General features: G+C 55.9%; 1 protein-coding gene across 1 annotated transcript; it reads right to left on the reverse strand.

Moving 5' to 3' along the window:
- Positions 1-1,467: 1,467 nt before the first annotated feature.
- GNA15 (G protein subunit alpha 15) lies at positions 1,468-21,721 on the reverse strand. Its single transcript, XM_047706963.1, has 7 exons — positions 21,035-21,721; positions 14,434-14,618; positions 10,040-10,194; positions 9,318-9,446; positions 6,657-6,786; positions 5,442-5,595; positions 1,468-2,359 (listed from the first exon to the last, which is right to left on the reverse strand). The coding sequence occupies exons 1-7, from the start codon at positions 21,177-21,179 to the stop codon at positions 2,133-2,135; spliced, it is 1,125 nt and encodes a 374-aa protein (XP_047562919.1). The 5' UTR covers positions 21,180-21,721; the 3' UTR covers positions 1,468-2,132.
- Positions 21,722-23,279: the final 1,558 nt, after the last annotated feature.

A 23,279-nucleotide genomic window follows, 5' to 3' on the forward strand; every position in this document is an offset into this window, starting at 1 on the left:
CAAGTTAAGATGAGGTCATTGGGGTGGGCGCCCATTCAGTATGACTGGTGACCCTATAAGGGATGAGAATGTGGACACAGATACAGATGCACACAAGAGAAGGGTCCATGTGAAGATGGAGGCTGTGATGGAGGGACAAGTCCACAAGCCGAGGGGTGCCTGGAGCTCCCCGGGAGCAGGGAGGGGCCCTCCCAGCCACACTTTTGACTTCTGCTCTCCAGAGCTGACAGAGTAAATGTCTGCTGTGTAAGTCACCCAGTTTACTTTGTTCTAGAAGCTGGGGGAACAAATGCAATCCCAGACCAGCGTGCTTCAGAATGCCCAGGATCAGCAAAAACAGAGGAAGTTGGGAGCTTTGGTCTACCCGCTAGACTGGATGCTCCCCGATTCATGAATCTCTGGGAAAAAGCCAGGAATTTCTCTAAAACTCACAAATGAGGCAAGTCTGAGAAACTCTCACAGCCCAGAGGTGCCTCAGGAGGCATGATGGCCTCAGGTTGCGTGGTGTCCCGGCAGGGGTCCTGGGACAGGAAAAGGACACGAGGGGGAAACTGAGGAAATCTGAATATCAGGGGGATGTCAGTTCATGGCGCATCAATGTCGAGTCGTGGATGATCAAGAAAAGGTGTGCGTGAAGGTCGGATGTTTGTAATAGGGAAATGCGTCATTTCACGGGTTGACTCTGTTCTAGTTTCACGTTTTTTCTGTAAATAGGACTATTCTGAAAAATAGTGTATCTTTTTAAAAGTAAATAAAGAGGTGCCTGGGTGGCTCAGTGGGTTAAGCCTCTGCCTTTGGCTCAGGTCATGGTCTCAGGGTCCTGGGATTGAGCCCCACATCAAGCCCCGAATTGGGCTCTCTGCTCAGCAGGGAGCCTGCTTCCCCCCTCCCCACCCCCGCCTGCCTCTCTGCCTACTTGTGATCTCTGTCTGTCAAATAAATACCCAATTGGTCTTTTAAAAAAAATAAATAAATGAAACTTAAAACAAAAAAAGCGTGGAAAGAATCAGTATCTTGGCGTCACCAAACCACAGGCGGGAACCTCAGTCAAACGACTGCATCTCTCTGTGTGGTTTCCCGGTCTGACAACAGAGGTGGGCTGGCTTGTGCCATGGCCCTGAGGACTGTGGGGCACCGTGGTCTGCGGAAAGTGGGACCACCTCCGTCTGCATCTCCACCTTCATCAGAGGTGCATGGTGGCTCCTGGAATTTGGGGTGAGCAGCAACACAGCTGGGCTCGAATGCCAGCCCCCATCGCACCCGCCCTACCGCCCCAGGCCGGGGAGAGATGCGATGCCACCTCCACGCTCCAAGCGCATGGTCCCGCACCAAGGACGTGCCCTGCACCGGTAAATGGACCCCAGCAACTTGTCCCCGCCTTCTCCACGTGGCTACCCCACCTGGGACAGGCGCCCTGAGAAGGGGCGGCGCAGTGAGACCCAGGACGTCCCCAAGAAATCACAGGTGTCCAGCCTGTCCTGTTTTTAATGTCTCGCAGGGGCCCTGCAGTGGGGGGGGGGGGGGGGGGGGGGAATAAATATAGAAAGGTCGTGAGACTCAGCGCCGGACCCCCAGACTGGGAAGTGGGGGAAGCGCTTGGGCCTAGGCCTCCCTGGTCTGTAAACAGGGCGAGACACGCTTGGAGGCACAGACTCTGGAAGGGACAGCGTTTTCGGGGTCGCTCTTCCCGCCGGGAACAGGGAAGTCCCCGCGCTCTCCGGACTCAGACTGGCAGGCGCCGCCTCCCGTCCGCCAGGGGGCGCCAGAGTCTGTCCCTGGGACCGAAGCCGCCCCCCTCCCCGCCCCCATCACCGGGCTGGCGCGTCGCCTCCGTGGGGTCCCCGGCCTCCGCCCCGGGGAGACCCTACCCAGGGCAGGGCCCCCTCACTCTGCCTCCACCCTGCCGTCCCAAGCGGCCCGTGTGCTCCCTCTCCGGGGAGGTAAACGGAGGCAAGGGAGGGCCTGGGGAGGGCCGGGAAAGGAGCAGGCGGCGACCGGCCTTCGGCCCGCGACCCACTCGCCGCCCGCACCTGGGGCTGCGCGACGGGGGCATCCGGGCTCCGCGAGTCCCGGGCCGCCTGCAGGTCGCGCCCGCCACGCGCGGGGCGAGCCCGGGGGCAGCGGCGCCTGGGTCACAGCAGGTTGATCTCGTCCAGGTACCGGGCCAGGACCGAGTCCCGCACGTCCTTGAAGACCTTGCGGATGTTCTGCGTGTCCGTGGCGCACGTGTAGTGGCTGAAGAGGCGCCGGGAGCGTGGCCCCCTCCTGCTCCCGTCGGCGCCGTCCACGCAGCCCGCGTACATGCCGGTGTACATGTCCAGGATGAACCTCTTGGCTGCTTCCGCGTCCTGCTTCGGGCCTGCGGGGAGAGGGGTGGCCAGTCAGGACTCGTGGTCCGCAGGGCGGGCAGGACTCTCCCTCCTGGGCCGCGGACGTGGACCACATCAGGGCGGCAGGGCCTGCAAGGACGACGCGGCACGGCGCAGGCGGGCGCCATCTTTGGTCTTTCTACAGGGTCACATGACCATCAGGTCCAGCCAATGGGAGCCTCAAGAATGGATTCAGGTGTGACACATGACCTGAGATGAACCAATAAGCCTGGGCTCTGGGACTTTAGGCAGAACCTGTTAAAGAAAGCAGCTCACGTGGTTGGGTTTGCAACTGACGGACTGGGAACCTGGAGCTGCAGACAAAGGTCTCTCTGAGAGGGGCAGATGGGGAAACCGAGGCCAGGAGAAGGGGAGGGATGGCCACCCTGGGGAGGCCGCTGACATGCTCAGCCTTTCTGTGTCTGTGTCTGCGTCTCTCTCTCAAGCCAGAGCCCACGGCCTGGCTCTGCTGCTTCCTAGTTGGGTTGCCTTATTCGGTCGTCCCCACAACTGCTGTGAGCCTCAGTTCCCTCACTTGTAAAATGGGGATCCCAACCGTCCCCAGCCGCCCAGAGTTGTGAGGATTCAACGCAGTCATGTAGAGGGCTCTGTACTCAATAATGAGAAAGTTGTTGGCATTCTTCCAGAAAGTTAGAATCCCCAGGGGGTAAGTCTGCTGGCTCCTGATCCAGACTGCCTGGGTTCGAATCCTGCCTCTGCCGCTCCCTGGCTGTGTGGCTTTTGGCAAGTGTTTGCACCTCCTTGTGCCTCGGTTTCCCCACCTCTACGTGGTGAGAAGAAGGAATGCTGCTGCACTAGGTGCTTCCAATGGGGTTTGATGCGTGAGCTGTTGTTATAATCACAGATGTTATTTAGTACAGAAGAGGGAAGGACTGAGTGCCAGAAGTTGGCAAAGAGTTCTCCAGCCTATGGCTGGGAGAAAAAGGTGAGTCATGAAGGTTTCCTTTGATGTGAAAGAAATAATCCTTCAAAACTCTCCACTTTCTCCCCATCCCCAAACTCTCCTGGCCATGTCCGCCATGCTGGAATAAGCTGACATCTGTCTCCCAGGCCCCCAAATCTTCTGGGTCTGATTGGCTAAGAGGGGCTCCCGTGGGCTCTGAGACCTGAGAAGGCCAAGGGTCACACCCATGGTGATGTCACCAAGCTTATAGTGGCATCTGCCATGGTTGCTTGTGCACTGGGGTGACTAGCGTTCCCCCAAATCCCTGTCCACCCAGAACTTCAGAGCATGACCTTATTTGGAAATACGGTCTTCAGATGTCATTAAGTTAGCCAGCAATGGCGTCATACTGAATTGGGGTGGGCCTGGTAGCCCATGACTGGAGTCCATGTAAGAAGAGGAAACACACACACACACACACACACACACGGCCGTGTGACAGCTGAGGCCAATAGGAATGCTGTGTCTATAAGTCAAGGAACCCCAAGGATTGCAGGCAACACCAGAAGCTAGGGGAGATGCCTAGCTCAGATGTCCCCTCAGAGCCTCCAGAAGGAACCAGTCCTGCTGACGTCTTGATTTCACACTTCCGGCCTCATTACCTGAGGGGGATACACTTCGGTGGTTTCCTGCCACCTGGTTTTTGGCCCCAGAAAATGAAGCCAGCTTGTCTCCAGGATGGCGGCCATCACTCCCCTCCCTGTATGTGGGTGCCATCTGGCCGTCAAGAAGGGAGTCTCTTTGGCTCCTTTTGAGTATGATCTGGCCCCAGTGACTTGGTTGACCAATAGAGTGAGGCATCTCTTACCATCTGGGACTTCTGAGGCTCCCCCCTGCCAACCCCCTGGGGCTGGAGTCTGGTCACCCCAAAACAGTCATGCTGTGAGGAAGCCCAAGGTTCATGAAAGGACCTGGATTAGGACACACCAGATGGGGCCAGGGAGGCATGTAGAGGGAGAGAGGGGGGAGAAAGAGCACGAGAGGGAAGGAGGGGGAGGCAGGGAGGAAGAGGGCACAGAGGGATCAGACACACAGTGTTGGAAGTCGGAGGGGTATCTCGCTCGTGGCCACCTCAGCTGATGCCACACGCATCAAGGATGAACTCACCCACCTCAACCCTTCCCAAGTTCCTGCAGCGCAAAAACGTGAGTGAAGTCAAAGGGCTATGTTAAGCCCCTAATTTAGCAGGGGGTTTGTCGCTCAGCTGGGGTACTTCCACAAGTCCCTTCACAGTGGCCCTCCAAGGAGAGTTCGAGCCCATTCACCCCTTCCTGGGATGCACCCAAACCCCACTTCCGCTCTCTTTAGAATATAACCTGTTGGGACGCCTGGGTGGCTCAGTTGGTTAAGCAGCTGCCTTCGGCTCAGGTCATGATCCCAGCGTCCTGGGATCGAGTCCCACATCGGGCTCCTTGCTCATCAGGGAGCCTGCTTCTCCCTCTGCCTCTGCCTGCCATTCTGTCTGCCTGTGCTTGCTCTCTCTCCCTCTCTCTCTGACAAATAAATAAATAAAATCTTAAAAAAAAAAAAAAAGAATATAACCTGTTCCTGCCCAGGGTAGGGTTATAGTCCTGATTCACGCGCCCTCGCCAAGACACGACCATTGCTATGGGTACCGCGTGTAAGACGATTGCTGTATCAATGAAAACTGAGCCCTGTGCCTTGGAAGGACTTGTCCAAAGGCCAGGCACTGGTTTCTTTTTGCGTCTGCTATCTTAGATAGAGATAAGATGACTATGAAAGATTAAAAAAAAAAAAAAAAGAAGTCTCCAAGATCTAGGCTGGTTCTGGAAATAGTTGTTGCCGCCTTCCAGGTGTGGCTTATGACAATGAACTCTACGGCAGACCCACACACAAGAGATCTATGACACCCGCCTCCTTAGAGGCCCCTGTTTGAAGGCACCGCATCAAGAATGATGGCAGCTGTCACTTTCTCCCCATCCTGCAGAGGGGGGACATTGAGACTCAGGACTTGGGTCTGGACCTCAGGTCTGTCCCATCACATATGAAACCCCACTGACTCTAGCTGAGGTAATGTCTGGACCAGCATTTGTCTTGGGAACTACTTTCGGGAGATGAAGGGTATAGAAAGTTCTAGAACCACTCACCCTGGAAACTGGGGAAGTAGGTGGCCAGGTGGGAGGTGGGGATCTTCTCCTCGAGGATGTCAGTTTTGTTGAGGAAGAGGATGACAGATGTGCTTTTGAACCAGGGCAGTTCCAGTATGGTGCCAAACAGGGCCAGGCTCTCCTTCATTCGGTTCTGGGTTGGGGGAACAGGTAAGTCATGACTCCAGTGGCCAGCTTGGCCCACATAGGAGCACTCCCCCCCATGTGGAGGTGGGGCTGTCAGCCTAACGTCCAAGAACTTGGGGCTCCCCAGCTCCTGCCTGGGTCAGAGGGGCTATGCCCATGCTTTTGTGTGTCTCTACTGGCTTGACTAGTGTCCCCCACCAAGTTCATTTCCCTCTAGAACTTCAGAATAGGACCTTATTTGGAAATAGGGGTTTTCTAAGATGTAATTAGTTGAGAACAAGTCATAGTAGATTGTCACCTCCCATGGCAGAGGTCCTTATAAAGAGGGGCATTTGGACAGAGATACACGGGGCTAAGACCATGTGACCACAGGGGCAGAGATGGGGCGTTGTGTCTCCAGGCCAAGGGACACCAAGGACAGCCAGCGACCCCCAGAAATAGGGAGAGCTGGGGACAGAGTCTCCCTCATGGGCTCAAAAGAATCAGCTGACATGCCCATCTGGGGTTTGTGGCCTCCAGCCCTGGGAGAGGAGATGTCTCTCCGTGGCTCCAGCCCTCAGGCTGTCGCACTTTGTCACGGCAGCCCCAGCAAACCAGGACATGGCAGGGGTGGGGGTGGTGTGTGCTGCATTCGACCAAGATCTGTGGCAGAATGACCTCAAATTCATTCTGTTGCATTTTGTCTGACAGTCAAAATTTTAGCATCGACCCTTGGATTCCCCAGACTGGGCATGTGAAACTTTAACCCCTAAAAGCACTAATGTCTGAAGCAAGCCAGATCCTAATTAGGAGAAGGGTTCACAAAGGAGCAATGCCCAGCCCTTCTGAATAAAAGCAGGACGCTCTCCCTGGGGCATGACCCATTTTCCCAGGCCAGCTGCATTGTGCTTCCTGGGGCCATGTCTCAGAATGAGAGAGAGAGAGAGAGAGAGAGTCCGGGGTGTTTGTGGATCTGTGTCTTAGACTCAATATTCTGACCATGGAAGAGTGGCAGTGGGGTGTTTTGCTCAGCTCCACATCCTGGGGCCAGCAAGAGGCGGCACACCCTGCACCCGCGGTAGCCCTCACCTCCTGGTTGTTCTCCTCCAGACACTGGTCGTATTCACTCAGCGAGGCCAGGTAGATGAGGGCGATCACGTTCTCGAAGCAGTGGATCCACTTCTTGCGTTCTGACTTCTGGCCCCCGACGTCCACGATCCTGCCAAGGGTCACCCCCATCAGACCTCATCAGGACCCACTGCCATGGCACCCTGGACCCCAAGCACATCTGGGGCATGTCAAGATCCATATTTAATAGCAGCAGGAATCAGGGCCAGGCTCTGGGACAATGCCTCTGCTGTGTGAGTGCATTTCAGCCCCGTGGGGCAGGTGTTACTCGGGTCATTTACACATGGAGAAACTGAGGCATGGGAGGGGAGGCTTTGCTGAGCTTCTGTGCTGGGATGCCTGATTTCCACCCCATGGCAGAAGACAGCAGGTCAGATACATCCGGGGTCTGCCCTGGTTCTGGCAGGTGACCTGGAACCAACTGCAGAACAGTCTGGGACTCAGTTTCCCTATCTGTGACGTGTGCATTGTTCTGTCAGGGCCAACACCATCCCGTCTGTGTGTGGCCCAGGGCAAGGGCCCAGACTCCACCTTCACACACCCAACAAAAGCCTGAGCCCTCCTGTCTTCCTCTTCTCTCCTCTAAGAAATGTGGGTCACTGATAACAAGGCTTGCATCATTTTCCTGGGGACGGGACTGTTACCCAGGCAGCCAACAGGAAATGCCAGAAGCCCCAGAGCAAGAAGGGACTTGCCCCTTTGTATGGAAAACCGGGCTGGTGCCTGTGGCTCGTGATCCCTGAGACCAAACCCTCTTGGGCCTCTTCAGACTCCCTGAAACCTCAGAGCAGAATGGGGGGGGGGGTGCATTGGCTGAGAGCAGGGCTCTGGGGATTGAGATAGGTGTGAGGGATGCCATTGCCAGCCTCCCGTCTCAGAGTCTCCGCTTCCTCTGAGCCCTCACTCCACGGGTTAGCTCTGTCCTTGGCCTAAGAACACATTCAAGGCTTCCCCCCTGAAAATTAGCTCCTCAGCGCAGGCTCTCCTGTGAGCTTCCCCAACCTCTATTTTCATTCCTAAACTTTGACCAATTCATCCACCCACATGCTCACCCACCCACCCACCCATCCGTCCATCTATCCAACCACCCACCATCTATCATCCATCACCCGCGCACCCATCCATCCATCCTTCCATCTGTCCACCCATCCACCCACATACTCACCCATCCACCCACCCATTTGTCCATCCGTCTGCCCACCCACACATCCAACCACCCACCATCCATCCACCCACCCATCCATTCATCAATCCAATCCCCACCCATCTATCCATCCGTCACCCACACACTCATCCATCCATCCACCCACGCACATACTCACCCATTCACCCACCCATTTATCCATCTATCTGCCCACCCACCCACCCATCCATCCACCCGCCCACCCACCCATACATGCATCCACTCATCCATCCATTCATTCACCCATTCACCCACCTCGGCACATCTACACACACAGACGCTCACCCGTCCATGCACTTGTTCACGTTCCATCTTTCCACTCATCCTCCCCCATTCACCAACTTCCACTCTGATCTTGAGCTCATCACCACTAGCAAAGCAGGAGAATCAAGCTCATGCCCTGGCCTTATGTGGCTCTCCATCAGGGGAGGAGGCCGACAACAAACGGAAAATGATGAACCATCCTTGTAAGGACTATGAAAAGGCCAGAAGAGCAAGTTTGAGGGGTTCATCCGGGGAAGCGTGGGAGTCAATATGGGGGAAATGAACACAACCCCTGTGTGCATCCCTCCCTCTGCACCCTCCACAACTCCCCGCCATGAGCCCACAGACACTGAGCTTGCTGAGGTCATCAATCCCAGAAGTCACTTCTCTCAGTGTACTCTTCCTGACCTCTCCTTAGTCTTTGACACTGGCCATCATTCTGCCTGGATAAGCCCCTGCTGCGCTGGCTACTTACATCTCCACCTTCCAGATAAGGCCTGTGTGTGTCCAGCCACCTGCCAGAGGCCCCAGACTCCTCAGACCCCAGTGCCCCAAATGACTTGTCTAATCGAATACCTCCATGCTGCCGCCACCACCATGGCCCAACATTGACCTCCTCACCTTGATTTTCAGATTCTTACACTCATCTAGTCCTGCCCCTTCCACATGAAAAATGATTTTTGCACCATCCCTTCATCCATCCCCATGCCCACTGCTCCTGCCCTTACCAACCCTTCCTGCTTGGGTCATGGTTCCTGCCCCCTCCTGAGTCTCCTGACCTCCATTCTCACCCCCCAGGAGGATCACCCTCTGAGCTTCCTCAGCCCTGAATCAATCGCTCTGGAATATCACTGACCACAAAGTCTCTGCTTCCCCTAGCCAGCAGCCCTTCAAGATTTATCCTAATGAACTCCTACTCATCCTACAATGCCCTAATACCAATGTCCTATCCTTAGGAAAACCTGCCCTCTGAGAGCTCTGGTTGCCCCACTCTGGGATCTTCCAGCCTCAGAGCTGGCTGTAAGGGGGCTGAGGGTGGCTAGATATGGCTCTGCCCCTTTCAGCCTGGAAGCCCCTTGAGTACTGGGACCGGGAAACTCCTCCTCATCCTTCAGGGCCCCAGTTTCTTTGCCCTCCCATAGGAAACTTTTCCCAACTCTGGGCTGTGAGCTCACCGCAGGTTGGTCTTCTGCACGGAGAAGCAGTACTCATTGATGCCAGTGGTAGGCATGCGGCTTCGGAGCACGTCCTGGGCCGTGGGGATGTAGCCCTCCTCAGTGATGCGCTCCAGGTGGGACAGGTAGCTGTGGAGGGAGGAGCCCTGAGGCCCAGTCTTGCAGCCTTAGTTTGTTTCTCAGACCCCCCCACCCAAAGCCCAGTGAGGCCCCTTCTCAGGGAGGGGCCAGGATCCCTGGCTCCATAGGTGGCCCAGAGCATCACCCTGAGCTGGGGGAGCATCGGGAAGAAGCAGTTTTACCCTCAAGCTGAAAAGCAGCATGACCTCAAGGACAGTATGAACTCAAGAACAGTCTCACTTGGTGGGGGGAGGGGGAAGTCACCTTCGGGGAGCTGTCACCCAGTGAATCTGTCCCAAGAAAAGTCTCAACTGTCAAATCACCCTAGATGCCCAACATCGTACTCAGGACAGTGTCACTGTGTGATGATGAGCAGTGTCACCCCAGGAATGATGTCACGGCTGGTCAGTGCCCCCATGAACAACATCACTCTGGAGGAAGACCCTCCATAGCCAGCCCACCCCACAGCATGTCCCACAGCTGGAGCCCACCAGCCTGGACCCTGACTGTCCAAGAGGGATCCCCGGGAGGAACTCATCCCTGGCTGCATCTCAGCTGTGCCCTGCACCCCACAACTGCCGCCTGCAGGCCCCCACACTCACTACACAGCTGAATCAAGCAGGTGGAACTCTCGGCGGCGCTCGTAGCAGGCCCGGATGCCGGCGTCCCTCCACAGCCACTGTATGGCCACGGCGTAGTGCTTCTCGAAAGTGGTCACCTTGTAGGGGTCCTGGCTCATGACCACACTGGCATAGTGCTGGGGAGGGAAGCACAGGGAACTTCAGGACAGCCTGGCAGGGCAGGGCCACACGCATCCCTGCAAGTCACTGCCTCTCTCTGCTAGGGAGCCCCCCCCACACCACCCCCACACTGCAGTCCTTCTCCACCCCTCTGCTCTGCACCTGTGTGTCCCCAGACAGAGGGCAGAGGGACAGCAGAGAACACAGTGGGGACATCAGTTCTGGTTCTTGGACACCTAGGGGGCAAGTCGCTACGGGAGCTCCCACCACAGACCAGTGCAATGAAGCCCTGTGGCCAGGTCTCTCAGGGAGATAGAGGCATGCTCAGCCTGAGCCGCCTGCCCAGCAGCCCCTCGTGTTTCCCCTTCTTCCTCCCAGCAACCTCTGCTCCATCTCTCCTCCTTTCTTTCCAGCAGGAGGGCGTCCGTGCCTCTCAGACTTCCTGTGTTGGCCTGTGCATGTGCAGGTGTGTGTGCTGGTGTGTGCAAACACGTGGGTGTGTGTGCATGTGGGCTTGTAGATGCCTGTGAATCCGCATGTGTGTGGTTGTGCATCTGGACATGTGCATGTGAACTGTGTGTTCCTCCGAGACTGGGAATGTAACTAAGATTTCCATGATCTCTAATTAACACCATATTGAGGTCCTTGCCAGTGCTATACAACAGGAAAAAGAAAGGAAAGGTGTCAGGTTTGGGAAGGAATATGTTATGCTATGGTTATTCACAGGTAACATGACTATAGGTAGAAAATCCCAAACAGCCTAGAGATGAGCTGTTAGAATGAACAAGTTAACTTAGCAAGGTCCCTGAATTTGAGATCAATAAACAAAAATCAAACAGGTGGCTGTATATTAACCATGAACCAGTGGACATTTTTAAAAATGTAAATCTCATTTACAGTAGTTCTGAAAGATATCAAATACCGAGGAATAAATCTAACAACAGATGTGAAAGCCCTCTGCACTGAAATGTAGAAAACATGGCTATGAAAAATTTAAGAGAGCTAAATAATCGAAGGACTGAGCCATGTTCATGGATTGAAAGACTCAGCATTTTTTTAAGCTTCCAGTTCTCCCCAGATTAATCTACAGATTCCATGCAATTCTACTAAAACCCCAGAAAGGTGTGAAGGGGTGTGTGTGTGTGCATGTGTGTGTGTTTGTAAAAGTTGAAAAGGTAATTCTAAACTTTATGTAGAAATGCAAAAGGGCCTGGAGTAGCCCACACAATTCTGGAGAAGAACAAGGTGGCAGGATTTACACTAGCAGGCTTGAAACCTAGATATTAGGAAGCTACAATTGTTAACATGAAGTGATAGTCACTCAAAGGTAGATAAAATGACCAATGGAACAGAACAGTGAGCATTAGTGGGTCCAGGCACATTTGAACACCTGATTCATCACAAAGATGAGACTGTGGTACAGTGGGAAAAGCATAAGAGGCATTAGCATGATTGAATATCTGTCCTCGGGGAAGCAAGGCAAGGGGGGTGAAAGAAAAGCAACATAATCCCTGCCTCACACCCTACTCAAAAATCAATCCAGGTGGAATGTAAATCTAGATATGAAACAACAAAGCTCCCTTTAAAAGACAACAATAGAGAGTTTTACCATGACCCTGGGGTGGAAAAACATCTCAATCTGGCTCCAAACTCCCTCCCCCACCAACAACACATTATTAACCAGAAGACTGACACGCTTCATTCAAATTAAGAGCTATTCATCCAGACACCATGAAAATGCAAGGAACAGATGGGCAGAAAATATCTGCAAAATACATAACAAAGTATCCAGAACATACAAAGAATCTGCTACAAATCAGTAAGAAAAAACCTGATACTTAAAAAAAAGAAAAAGAAAAAGAAAAAAATCGGCAAAACTAAAAACAAAAACAAAAATGGGCAAAAGTTTTGAACAGGTGCTTCACAAAAATGGAATATCCAAATGTCCAACACACATATGAAAAGGTGTGCAACCTCCTTATTAACCAGGGAAATGCGAATCAGAACCACAATCAAACATGACCAAGAATGCACCAGAATGGCTACAATGAGGGGACAGCATCAGGTGTTGGCTAGGATTTGGGGCAAGCAGAACTCTTCACACACTCCTGCTTGGAGACAGTTTGGTGTCTCCTCCCGATATAATCCACTTTCTGATCCACATTGACTTCTATGCAGATACCCAACAGAAATGCACAGGTTTTCATAAAATATATATGGTGGAAAGGAAAAAACCACAAGTATACCCCCAACGATGGAAGAATTACAGACACACTGCGCTGTGCAGTGCCAGAAGCCAGATATGGCAGAACCTTCCATCTAATTCCATGTAGAAGAAATTCAAAAATAGGTGAGATGCTGATGGAAGACGGGATAGTGGTTAGCCCTAGGAGGGGGACTGGGTAGCGATGTTGGGAAGGGGCATCTCTCCTCCTTCTCGTCCCAGGCAGTGGTTACACACGTGTCTTTGCTTTGTGATGATTCACTGAGCTCACCATCGGGCTTCTCTGGCACGTGTGTTATATCTCAATAAAAACGTTATTCTGTAAAGCAAAGCGGTGTAACCAAAGGTGGTGGGGTGGATAGCAGGTGCTTATCTTTGGTCTTGCACTGGTGGACTGTGAAAATTTAGCCAAGTGTCTCCCCTCCTTGAGCCTCCTGTTTTGCATCTAGGAAATGGGGACGACGGCTCCCAGATGGAAGGGGTTTCGTGCTTACTGTGCCCTACGACATTCCAGGCGCATTTTGAGAGCTTTTATCACTTTTAGTAGACCACATTCTTTTACCAGCCCTGTGCTACCAGCCCCATTTGGTCTCCCGAGGTCCTTGGACCAGCTCAAATTCAAAATCAGAAGCTTTCTGGTTCGAGAAAGGTGAGGTCATATCACACCTGTCAGGATGGCTATTATAAAAAGCAAACAAAGGACAGGTGCTGGTGGGGATGTGGAGAAGCTGGAGCCCTTGTGCCCCATTGGGGGAAATGCAAACTGGTGGAGCAGCTGCAGAAAACAGCACGGAGGTTCCTCTGAAAATTAAAATAGAACTACCCCGGGATCCCGCAATTCCACTTCCGTGTGTTTAACCAAAAGGATTGAAATCAGGATCTTGGAAAGATATGAGCATCCCCCTTGTTTCCTGTAGCACCATTCCCAGCAGCCAAGGTGTAGAAATGACCTAAGTGTCCACCAGCAGGTGAATGGATAACAGAAACGTGGTGCGCGCACCCACACACACACGCGCACACACACACACACACACACACACACACACGTGTGGGAATATTACATGGCTTTTCAAAAGGAGGGGATTCTGCTATAGGTAACCGGTCGAATGAACGTGGGGGCATCACGTTAAGGGAAATAAATTGGTCCCAAAGGGCAAACACTGCAGGGTCGCACTCACACGAGGCGTCTAGAAAAGGCAACCCCATGGATACAGAGAGCGGAATGGGGCCGCGGAGCGGGGATTCGGGAGCTTCCGTCCAAGGGGCAGAGTTGTAGTCAGGCAAGGTGAATATGTCCCAGGGATCTGCTGTCACCAGCCCTGCCTGCTGCACCTGGAGATCGGTTACAAGGGCAGAGCTTGTGGGAGGCGTTACCGAATAAAATTTAATGAGAAAGGGATGTGACGTGCGCGTGCGCAGCGGCCCTCCCGCAGGACGGGCAGGACTCAGTCAAACATTCCCCTGGTGAAATAGGGGCTGGTTCAGGACTCCCGCCCCGGCCATCACGGGGGCCAGGGAGAGATGACCGAGCCAGGAGGTCCACAGGGAGGCAGGAGAGGGGAGCTGCTGCCAAGTCGCCTGGGATGCACAGAAGACCCCCAGGAAAGCGCTGGGTGAACCTAACATGATCTGGGGGCCCAAAGGACTCAGCCATGCCCCATGTGCTGACCTGGGGATCTGAGGGGATGTGGTCATGACCTGGGGAGGCCTGAGGGGATGGGGCCCTGACCTGTGGGGGGTCTGAGGGGACACAGTCTTAACCTGGGGCATCTGAGGGAACAGGGCCCTGACCTCTGGCAGTCTGAGAGGACATGGCCATGACCTGGGGGGTCCAAGGGGACACAGACCTGTGGAGGCCTGAGGGGACACGGTCCTGGACTTTGGGGTCTGAGGGTGCACTCTTGCCCTGGGGGTCCTAGTGGATACAGCCTGGGTTTGGGAGTCTCCAGGAACATGGTCCCATCCTGAGGTCCAGAGCCCCCCCGCACCCCCCCAGCTTGAAACCCAAGAGGGGAGGCCCCAGGATGCTCACGCTGCTCTCAGGCCTGCTGAAAGGGATCTGCAGCCGGTCCATGGCCTCGATCATGGCCCGCATGGAGACGAAGATGTTCTGGTAGACGAGGGGCCGGAAGCCCTTGCGGTCGTCCTCCGAGTAGCCCGCCCCGTGAATGATCCGCATCTGCTTGATGAACGTGCTCTTCCCGCTCTCGCCGGGCCCTGGGGAGGCAGACGGGCAGCTCAGTCCTGGGGCTCCCACCGCGCCCCACCCCCCCATGCCTTCACGGCCCCAATCCTGGCTTGGCCAGAGCCGCGCTCTGCGACCCGGGACCATTGCCTTCACCTTCCGGGCCTCGGGCTCCCCCCGCTGTAAGATGGGGTTTGCAACAGACCCTGCCCGCCAGCTCCCAGGAAAGGAGTTCACTGTGAGGGGCTCCTGGGGGTGGGGGGGGGGCAGCAAACTATCCTGTGGGCCATCTGTTTCTGTGTGGCCGGCTTTGAAACCTTGGACGCTTTTTACGGTTGTAGTTTTTAAATTTTTTTTTTTTTAAGATTTTATTTATTTGTCAGAGAGGGAGGGAGAGAGAGCGAGCACAGGCAGACAGAATGGCAGGCAGAGGCAGAGGGAGAAGCAGGCTCCCTGATGAGCAAGGAGCCCGATGCGGGACTCGATCCCAGGATGCTGGAATCATGACCTGAGCTGAAGGCAGCCGCTTAACCAACTGAGCCACCCAGGTGTCCCAGTTTTTAAATTTTTAAATGATGGAAAGGAATTTTTTTGAAAAAGGCTATTTTGTCACATACAAAAATGATGTGAAATTCGTGGGTCAGTGTCCACAAATAAAGTTTTATTGGCACACAGTCGTGCCCGTGTGCATACAAATAATCTATGGCTGTGTCCTTGATACAGGTAGATGGGCCGTCCGGCCCCTGGGACTGAGAATATTTACTGTCTGCTTGTACACAAAAATTCGTGGAGCCCTGGCTTACATGATGCCTAGACAGTGCGAGCTACGTAGGCTAGGGTCCACTGTTAGCAGCAGTCGTAGCCTTGACTATAGTAAGAATCACTATTATTACTATTTGCTGTAATTCCAGGTGGAGAAACTTTAATGAAGGAAATAGAATAGAATAAATAGTGTTTAGCTGACTCTAGCTGAATGTCAGAGAAGGCCTCTCAGGGGAGGTAATTTGTAGAATTGAGATCTGAAGTCTGGGAAACTTGCTCTTGTGCCAAAATGTGGAGGAAAGGCACAACATGCAGAGGGCACAGCCCGTGCAAAGGCCCTGGGGCAGAATCAGGCCTGGTATTTTGGAGGACAGAGAAGAGATCATTTGGCTGGGGCAGAATGGGGGAGGGAGAAAAAGGGAGAGGGGGAGGGCAGGGAGGGAAGGGGACTGTTGGTGCAGGGCCTGGGGACCAGGAAAGGACTTGGACTTTGACCTCAGGGAGGTGGGAGCCCTGGAGGGTGGTGGGGAGTGGAACACCTGACCCAGGTCCTCGCAGGTATCCTCTAGTGGCTACTGTAGCAAGGATAGACTGTGGCAGGCAAGGGCAGGCTGGACCCAGGTGGAGAGAAGGGGACATTTGAGAGCAATTCTGGGGACAGACTCAACAAGACCTTGCTGAGGGATCAGAGGGGCCTTGCAGGGCCAACTACACGATTTACAGGCCAAGTGTGAGATGAGGCCCTTCAGAGCCCAGGGCGCTGTGGGTCCACCCTGGGCCCACACCCAGGAAGCCGGCCCTGGGCTTGCAACAGTATCACTAGGATCTCCAATAGCCTGGGCTGGAAAGTCAGAGACCAAGGCTCAACCCCGCTGCTCTCCAAGCTCTGGACCCTCCCTCCCGGTGTGCCTCTGTTTCCTCTTTTGTCCAGTATGTGTGACAGCCAGGCAGGGCGTGTGGTACCAGGAGGTCCCGCCAACACCTTCCTGCCCTGCCCAGCTCCTGGGGCACACTGGCGGTGGGTCCTTCCAGGGACAGGATGGCAGACTGGAAGGAGGAACAGGAAGCAGCAGAAAAGGAAGGGGTGGTCTGGTTGGAGCCCAGAAAGAGGAAACAGGGCAGAGGGAGCAGAGGGAGGTGGCGGGGGGAGAAAAGGAGGTGTTGCCTTGCATCAGCCCCCCAGAAGCTCCGTACCCCCACATATCTGAGGGCAACAAGGGCAGGCCAGGAGAAACCAGTATCTGTTAAGTCCACGGGACTCGAGGTCCAAGAGAAAGACCAGCTTTTCTCTTGCCCTGAGGGACACCAGCAGGGAAAGGGGAGAGCAGCCACGCTGTGAATCAGGTGTGCGGGCTGGGCTGGTGCCAGCTTCCACCATCACCTGCTCCTGGTCCTCGCTGCTTGGCGGGGGGACCCAAGCCCCTCAAGTATTTAGGGGTAAAAAGCCATCAGGCCTGCAACTTACTTGCAAGCAGTTCCGGGAGAGAGATGAGTATGTATTATTAAATACGCGAATACATAATAAAACAAATTGTAGATATAATAATGCATTATCTAAATGATGACTATACACACATATCTGGTTACGCAGAGTGTGTGCACAGACAGAGGGAGGACCGAGGCCATACGGTAAAAGGCCAACATTTGCAGAAGAATCGGGCGCCCCTTTTCCGCGAGGTTTGAAAGTGTCTCAAATTGAAAAGCGAAGGGGGTGGGAAGCTCTCCCGCAGCGTGAGGTGCTGGAGGCGACAGGGGAGCAGGAAAATGGCCCCATCAGAAAACCAGTGAAGTTCTCGGCCGTGACAAGCGTGCTGCCCTCTCCGCTACGCGAGCGCGAGGGGAAGCCGTTTAGGAGTTGACAGAAACTCTCTGCACTACCTTTGCCATTTTTCTGTACCTCTAAAATTATTCCGAAATGAGCCGTATCCCCCCAAGCACCCGAACAGCCCACGCCACGGGTCCACGGGCTGAAACCGTCCAGTGCGGAGCCGCACGTGTCTGAGATCACGGGATGTCTTGGGTTCCAGGAAGGGAGGCGTCCAGCTCAACCAATGTCCCTGCGGGGCAGCGTGCGAGTATCGCAGCCCTGAGCCCGGCACGCACCGTCGCACCAGAGCCTCCCCTGACCGGAGGACGGCTCTTGGCTCACTCTTCGTGTGGGGAAACTGAGTCCCAGGTGGGCTCATGGGCCTGCTGTGGGCCAGGCAGCAGATGAGTGGCCGAGCTGGGATGCAAACCTCACTCCGTCTGAGCCCAGAGCTCCTGGGTTTTAAGTGGGACACCGGGAAGTTCCCCATCACGATAATCACGGCGAGCGTAATCAACGCTCGGCCTCTGCCCGGCCCTCGGCCAAAGCCACCTGTGCCCGTCCTCAGTCAGTCCTCTCACGACCTCACTGGCTTACCATCTGCAGAAGACGCCCAAGGGTCAGAGAGGTGAGGTGATTTTCCTAGGGTCACACAGCCAGCAGCAAACTCAAGCCCTTACAGCTCTTAAACCAACAAAATGGAATGCGGCCCGCCAGCCAGGTGAGGCGTCACCCGAGTATCAGACAACATCATCTGATGATGTCATCCGAGAATCAGACAACGTCGTCCAAGTATCAGGTGGCGTCATCCGGCTTGGGGGGCCTCGGTCTCCCCCGGGAATGCGGAGAGCAATCCCAGGCCTCACAAAGCAACAGCTTACTTGATGTTTCTTCTCCTCTGATTTGTTAAAGGAAAAAAAAATCCCAGTCACCACCCGCACCACAGATCCTGTGACTCATGAATGGGTCACAGGCGGAAAACTCCAGTGGGTGGAAACCCCTCTTTGCAGCCCAGGACTGTCCTGAAGCCACGAAGGGTGCCAGGACTGCTCAGCCCCAGGCTCCCGGGTGGCTTTGGTGGGGCAGGGGGCGCGCAGGGACAGCTCTGCCCACCTGGCGGGCCAGAAGGGAAGTGGCTGCTTCCTTCTGGGGATGGATGAGGAAGTGGAACCTCGCAGACACCGGGAAGAGCTGTGCCAACCCTGGGCATCACGAGACACCCATGCGGCTCCTTCCCTAGGGGGTGGCAGCTCCAGGAAACAGGGCCTCGGCGGCTCGGGGAGCCAGGCCTGGGCGGCTGGAGGGCCGGCGGCTCAGCGTCCATGTCCAGCTCAGGCTCAGGCTGGCTGCCAATCCCAGACCAATCCTGTCATCTCCCTGGGCCTCCATTTCCCCATCTGTCACTGAGGAATCAGGGCTGTTCTCTCCAGGGGGCACATTCACAGGGAGGTCAAGTGCATGGGCTTTGGACCCAGAATTCTAGGTTCTGATCCGGGCCGTGTGACCTTGGGCTCTCTGCATCACCTCTCTGAGCCTCAGTTTCCCCATCTTATCTACCTCCGGCACTGTGGACACAGCCAGCTCCTCTGATGGCTTTGCTCTGATGTGCCCCACTCCCCAACACGCCAATGGCTTCCTGTCAGGGACAAGCTCCTGGCCCCTCAGCCTGCTTCCTCAAAAAGATCAACCACCTCCAGGAAAAAATAACTTTTGGATTCAATTCCTGTTCTCAAGAAGGGAGGGTGGTGTGGAGGCCGCCCTCAGGGCTGGGGATGGGGGGGAGGTCAGGAACACAGACCACAGGGCCACCAGCAGAGCATGGGATGCGGACAACCTCCCCTCCCCCCAGCTGCCACCAGCACAAGGGGCTTCCTGAGTGGGGCTAGCTGGGCAGCAGTCTGAGCCGTGTGGGGCTGGGGACCTCCCCTCCCCAGCTCTGGCACAGATCCGGGGAACATCGCCCTGAGACAGGACTCACTCATTCCCTTATTCATTTATAAAGTTTGCTCTGGGCGTCCGCTCTCTGTTGGGGTCACCATGCTCCTGGGCCAGAAGCTGGGGACCAGGGAATGAATGAGAGAGACACAGTCCCCACCTTCGTGCTGTTTGCTGTGTCCCTGGTGAGACAGACCATGGAGAACAGTGAACCAGTCTAAGAGAGGGTCAATGAGCGAGTGCTGGGAAGAAAGATCACATGGATCAAGTGGAGGAAAGAGAAGGGTGGGGGGCCTTTGTAGCGGGTGAGTCCGGGAAGACTTCCCCGAGGAGGCGACACATGGGCCATGCTACCTGGAGTGAGCGCACCAGCTGTGCAGAGGTGTTCTGCTCCTAGAAGAACAGCACGTGCAAAGGCCCTGAGGTTCGGGTATGTGAACTTCAGGTGTGCAAGACAAGCTCCCCGACGCTGATAAGCCCAAGCCCGATGGACGGAGGAAAAGCAGACAGACAGCACCAAAGAGAGGGCACCACCCCAAATGCTCGAGGCCTAGAAGGGATGATGACGGGTTTGGTGGACAACTGAACGCCCATAACTTCGACAGCTTTGAAGAAACGGGCAAGTGCTTTGAAAGGCACCGACAAACAAAACTCACTCGAGAAGAAATAGCCTAGCTAGCCCTAATCATATTATTATTAAAAGGTAATCAATCACACATCACGTATCATACCTACCATTACTGTAACAGCCTACCCGGGCTGAAGAAATCCGAGACAGCTATTAAAGCAATTAAATTCCTAATTAAAAACTTCCAGGCTCAGACAGCCTCATTGGCGATTTTACCAACATTGAAGGAAAACAAAATAGTCCATGAAAAAAAGCAAAGAACCCAAGTGGCCGCCCAAGGGTTACAGGAGGGAGAAGCAGGAGCTGGGGTCCAAGAGGCCACGGGGCCGGAGGCTGGACCTAGATGGCCATCCCCAGGCCAGCTGGCTTGGAAAACTAAATTGTCTTTTTACCAGAACTACATATAAGACTAGACTGAGAAGGGCCCTGATGCAGGTGAGGTCCCAGGGGTCCCATGTCTCTACTCCTTGGGGCCCCACCCACTGAGCCAGGAAAGAGCGAGGCCACCGCACAGATGGCCAGGCTCCTGGCCCAGGGCCGGCTGGCCAGCCCCCGTGTCTCCGGGACACCCCACACCTGCCCAGCCCACCCCCCTCCCATCCCTGCTAGGGCTCAAGATGTCCCACGCAGGGTTAGGCCTGTGGGGAGTGGACACGTGAGCTGGACAAGACCTCGAGCTCTCCCGGGCCACCCTTCCAACCCACCAGCCCCGTCACTCCTCCCTTCGACCCTGTCTTCTTCTCCTCCTCGCTCTTCTTGCTGCCGGAAATTATTTTATCTGTTTGTTGCTGTCTGGCTAACATCGGTCTCCCTCATGGCAAGAGATGAGGTCCACGGCGACTGGGACGTTGCCCCTGCCTGTGGCTGCTGTGCCCCAAGAGTCACTATCTCTTGAATGAACGAATGAATGAGTCAATCAGTCCGTCCGTCAGTCAGAGCCCACTGGCAATGCTAGGCCCAGGGCACTCTGCGGATAGTCAAGCCCTCCGTGGGGCAGGCCCATGGCCGGGGAGAGGGCGGGAGGGCCTGTGTAGACGCAGCCGGGAGGGCCTGGGCAGGCTGCAGCGCGGAGCTCGTGGCTCCCTTCCCCGCTGAGGCCGCCGCAGCCCGAGCAGGTAGGGCGGGCTGGGCCTGCTGCCCCGGGGGCCACCTCCACTGCAGCACCTGCCCCTCGAGGTGGCCAGACCCGGATGTCTCTGCGCCTCAGTCTCCTCGCCCAGAAACGGCCCCAGACTCTCCCGGCCTGGTGGGGGGTCTGCTCCGCGCCGTGTCCCTGTCCCTGTCCCGGTCCCGGCCCCGGTCCCTGCCCTGCTTACCCAGCAGCAGCAGCTTTAGCTCCCCACGGTCCCGTTTCTTCTGCTCCAGGAGGATCCTGTTGATCTCCTGGTCGATGCGGGCGGCCGCCTTCTCCTCCTCCGTCAGGCACCACGGGCAGCAGCGCCAGGTCAGCGAGCGGGCCATGGCAGGGGTCTCAGCGGGCACGAGGCCGCATGGCCCCGGCCCCCCGGGGAGGGCACCCCGCCCGGCCGGCCCTGGAGAGGGCTCTTGGCAGTGGCCCGCTGGGGTGGGGGGGAGCCCGCACTCTTCTGGGGGGTCACCGCTAGGGACCCCTGACGTCCCGGCCTCAGGCACCGGGCGCCCTGAGCGGCGAGGCCTGAGTGCCCGGCACAGGCGGGTGGGGGCAGGAGGAGGAGCCCGGGAAGGTGTGGAGGCTCAGGGCTCCCCGCCCATCTCCAGACCTGCCTGCCCGGCCCTGCCAAACTGGTTGAGGGTGGGTGCCCCCGGGGAGGGCGGGCTGCCTGAGAGGAAAGGCCCGGACCGCAGTCTGCCTCCCGCAGCGCCCGCTGGGTCCTCCTTCCTCATTCTGGAGAAGGCGTGGACTCCATCCTCCCCGGGGCCTCTGACGCCGCCTCCAGGCTGGCCCCAGGCCCACCCCTTCTTCCCCTCCTCCAAGCCAATTAGGAGAGATCATCAGAACGCCAATAACGATCTTTTTTGAAAAGCAGTTAAGGCTGGGGGCTCCCATGTGCGGGGGTTCCTGTTACCCGCCGTGTGCGGATGAGTGAACTGGGGCGCGAGGTCAGGAAGTGACCTGCTGGGGCAGCCCCCGTGGCAGCGGCGGAAGGACAACCGGGCCTGGGAGCTGGTGAGGCCCCAGGCTCTAGACGCTGACCAAGCAGCCCTGGGGAGGGGCCCTTCCTTCTTCCTGCGGACATTTATTGAGCACCTACTGTGTGCCAGGCACCGTTGTATGCATGACAGGGAACAAAAGGACAGAATCTGCGGCCTCCCTGCCTAACATCCTAGATAGAGACCCAGACGAAACCCAACCCAGTTCTCAGACATATTCTAGCCTGTCGGATGGTGCTAGGCTCTGAACAAGAAATAAAGCAGAGCAGGCAGGGGGTAAGGGATGTTGGGGTGCTGGGGCTGGGGGCTTTAAATAGGGGGTCAAGGAAGGTCACCTTGACTGGATGACCTGTGGCACTAGGAGAAGGAGCTGGACAGGCAGCCTGGGCATGGGGGACCTTGGGAGTCTAAGCCATGCAGGGAGAGTTCAGGGATTCTCCCGGCAAGGTCACGGGGCCACTAGAAGCAGGACAGTGACACAGGGGGAGGGGGGAGTACACAGCTGCTTCCTGGACGGACACTCACAGCAAAAGGGGAGGTCTTGGGTTGTCTCCAATCCCAGAAATCTTTGCCCTGTTTGGGTGCAGAATCCCCTTCGAGAAGTTCTAGAAAGCTCTAGAACGTTCGTGAAAACCCCTGCCCCTGGAGATATCGGGAGCCTCTGGACACCTCTCAGATGTCAGTAGCAAGGCTCAGAGAAGGTGAGCCAAGTGCCGGGATCACACAGCAGCCGCCTGGAGATAGCCCTCCCCCACGCCCGGCCGGCAAGATCATGCGGTTTTCTCTGCTGTTGATTCATAACGAATGGCAGATGGGAAGTTCGATAGGGGCCCCCCAATGGGTCACCGGGGTGCTAGGCGCTGCCCTGTTCACCCGCTCTCCCGCCCACAACCGGATGGCTGTGAGGAGAGGTGCTCCCTGAGGCAGGAGGCCTGAGCAACTGATATCCCAGTCTGTGGCAGATGAAGAAAAGCAGAAATAAGTCTGAGCCAGGCAGAGCTGGGAGGGCCGCAGAACAGAAAGAACCAGCTTGGCAAAACTGGGAGGCCCGGCTGAGTCACGGACATGGGAGCAGGAACGGAGGCAAGTGCCAGGCGCAGGACACAGAGGGCCCCCCGGCCCCCCACTGTTTCCCAAAGGGACACCAGTCCCCCACATGTCACAACAGGACCAGGCTGTGGGGCCTTGGCTTACCATCCTCCGTGGCTCCCAGGGGCTTCAGAGGAAACGACCCAACTCCTCCAACCCCCCCCCCCAGCCCCTCTGCCAGCCAGAGGCCCAGCCTCTGTGAATCTCTTCAGCTTGAAAAGAAATCTCCCTTCTGGTCCCTTAACACAGGCGAGCTGCTTCCTTTCCCCCACGCAGGCCGCCGTTCAGGGTGTCTGTCACGTTCTGGTTCATTCGGGAATTGTGTGCATGTTTTTAAGACAC

The sequence above is a fragment of the Lutra lutra genome, chromosome 1, assembly GCF_902655055.1.
Source record: "Lutra lutra chromosome 1, mLutLut1.2, whole genome shotgun sequence".
NCBI lineage: Eukaryota > Metazoa > Chordata > Mammalia > Carnivora > Mustelidae > Lutra > Lutra lutra.

Coding starts and splice junctions, on each gene's coding strand:
- GNA15 (XM_047706963.1), bottom strand. CDS start 21,179: ATGGCCCGCTCGCTGACCTGGCGCTGCTGCCCGTGGTGCCTGACGGAG. Junction 14,619..21,034: donor GCTAAAGCTGCTGCTGCTGG/GTAAGCAGGGCA, acceptor CTGCCTCCCCAG/GGCCCGGCGAGAGCGGGAAG. Junction 5,596..6,656: donor TGGAGGAGAACAACCAGGAG/GTGAGGGCTACC, acceptor CCCCCAACCCAG/AACCGAATGAAGGAGAGCCT.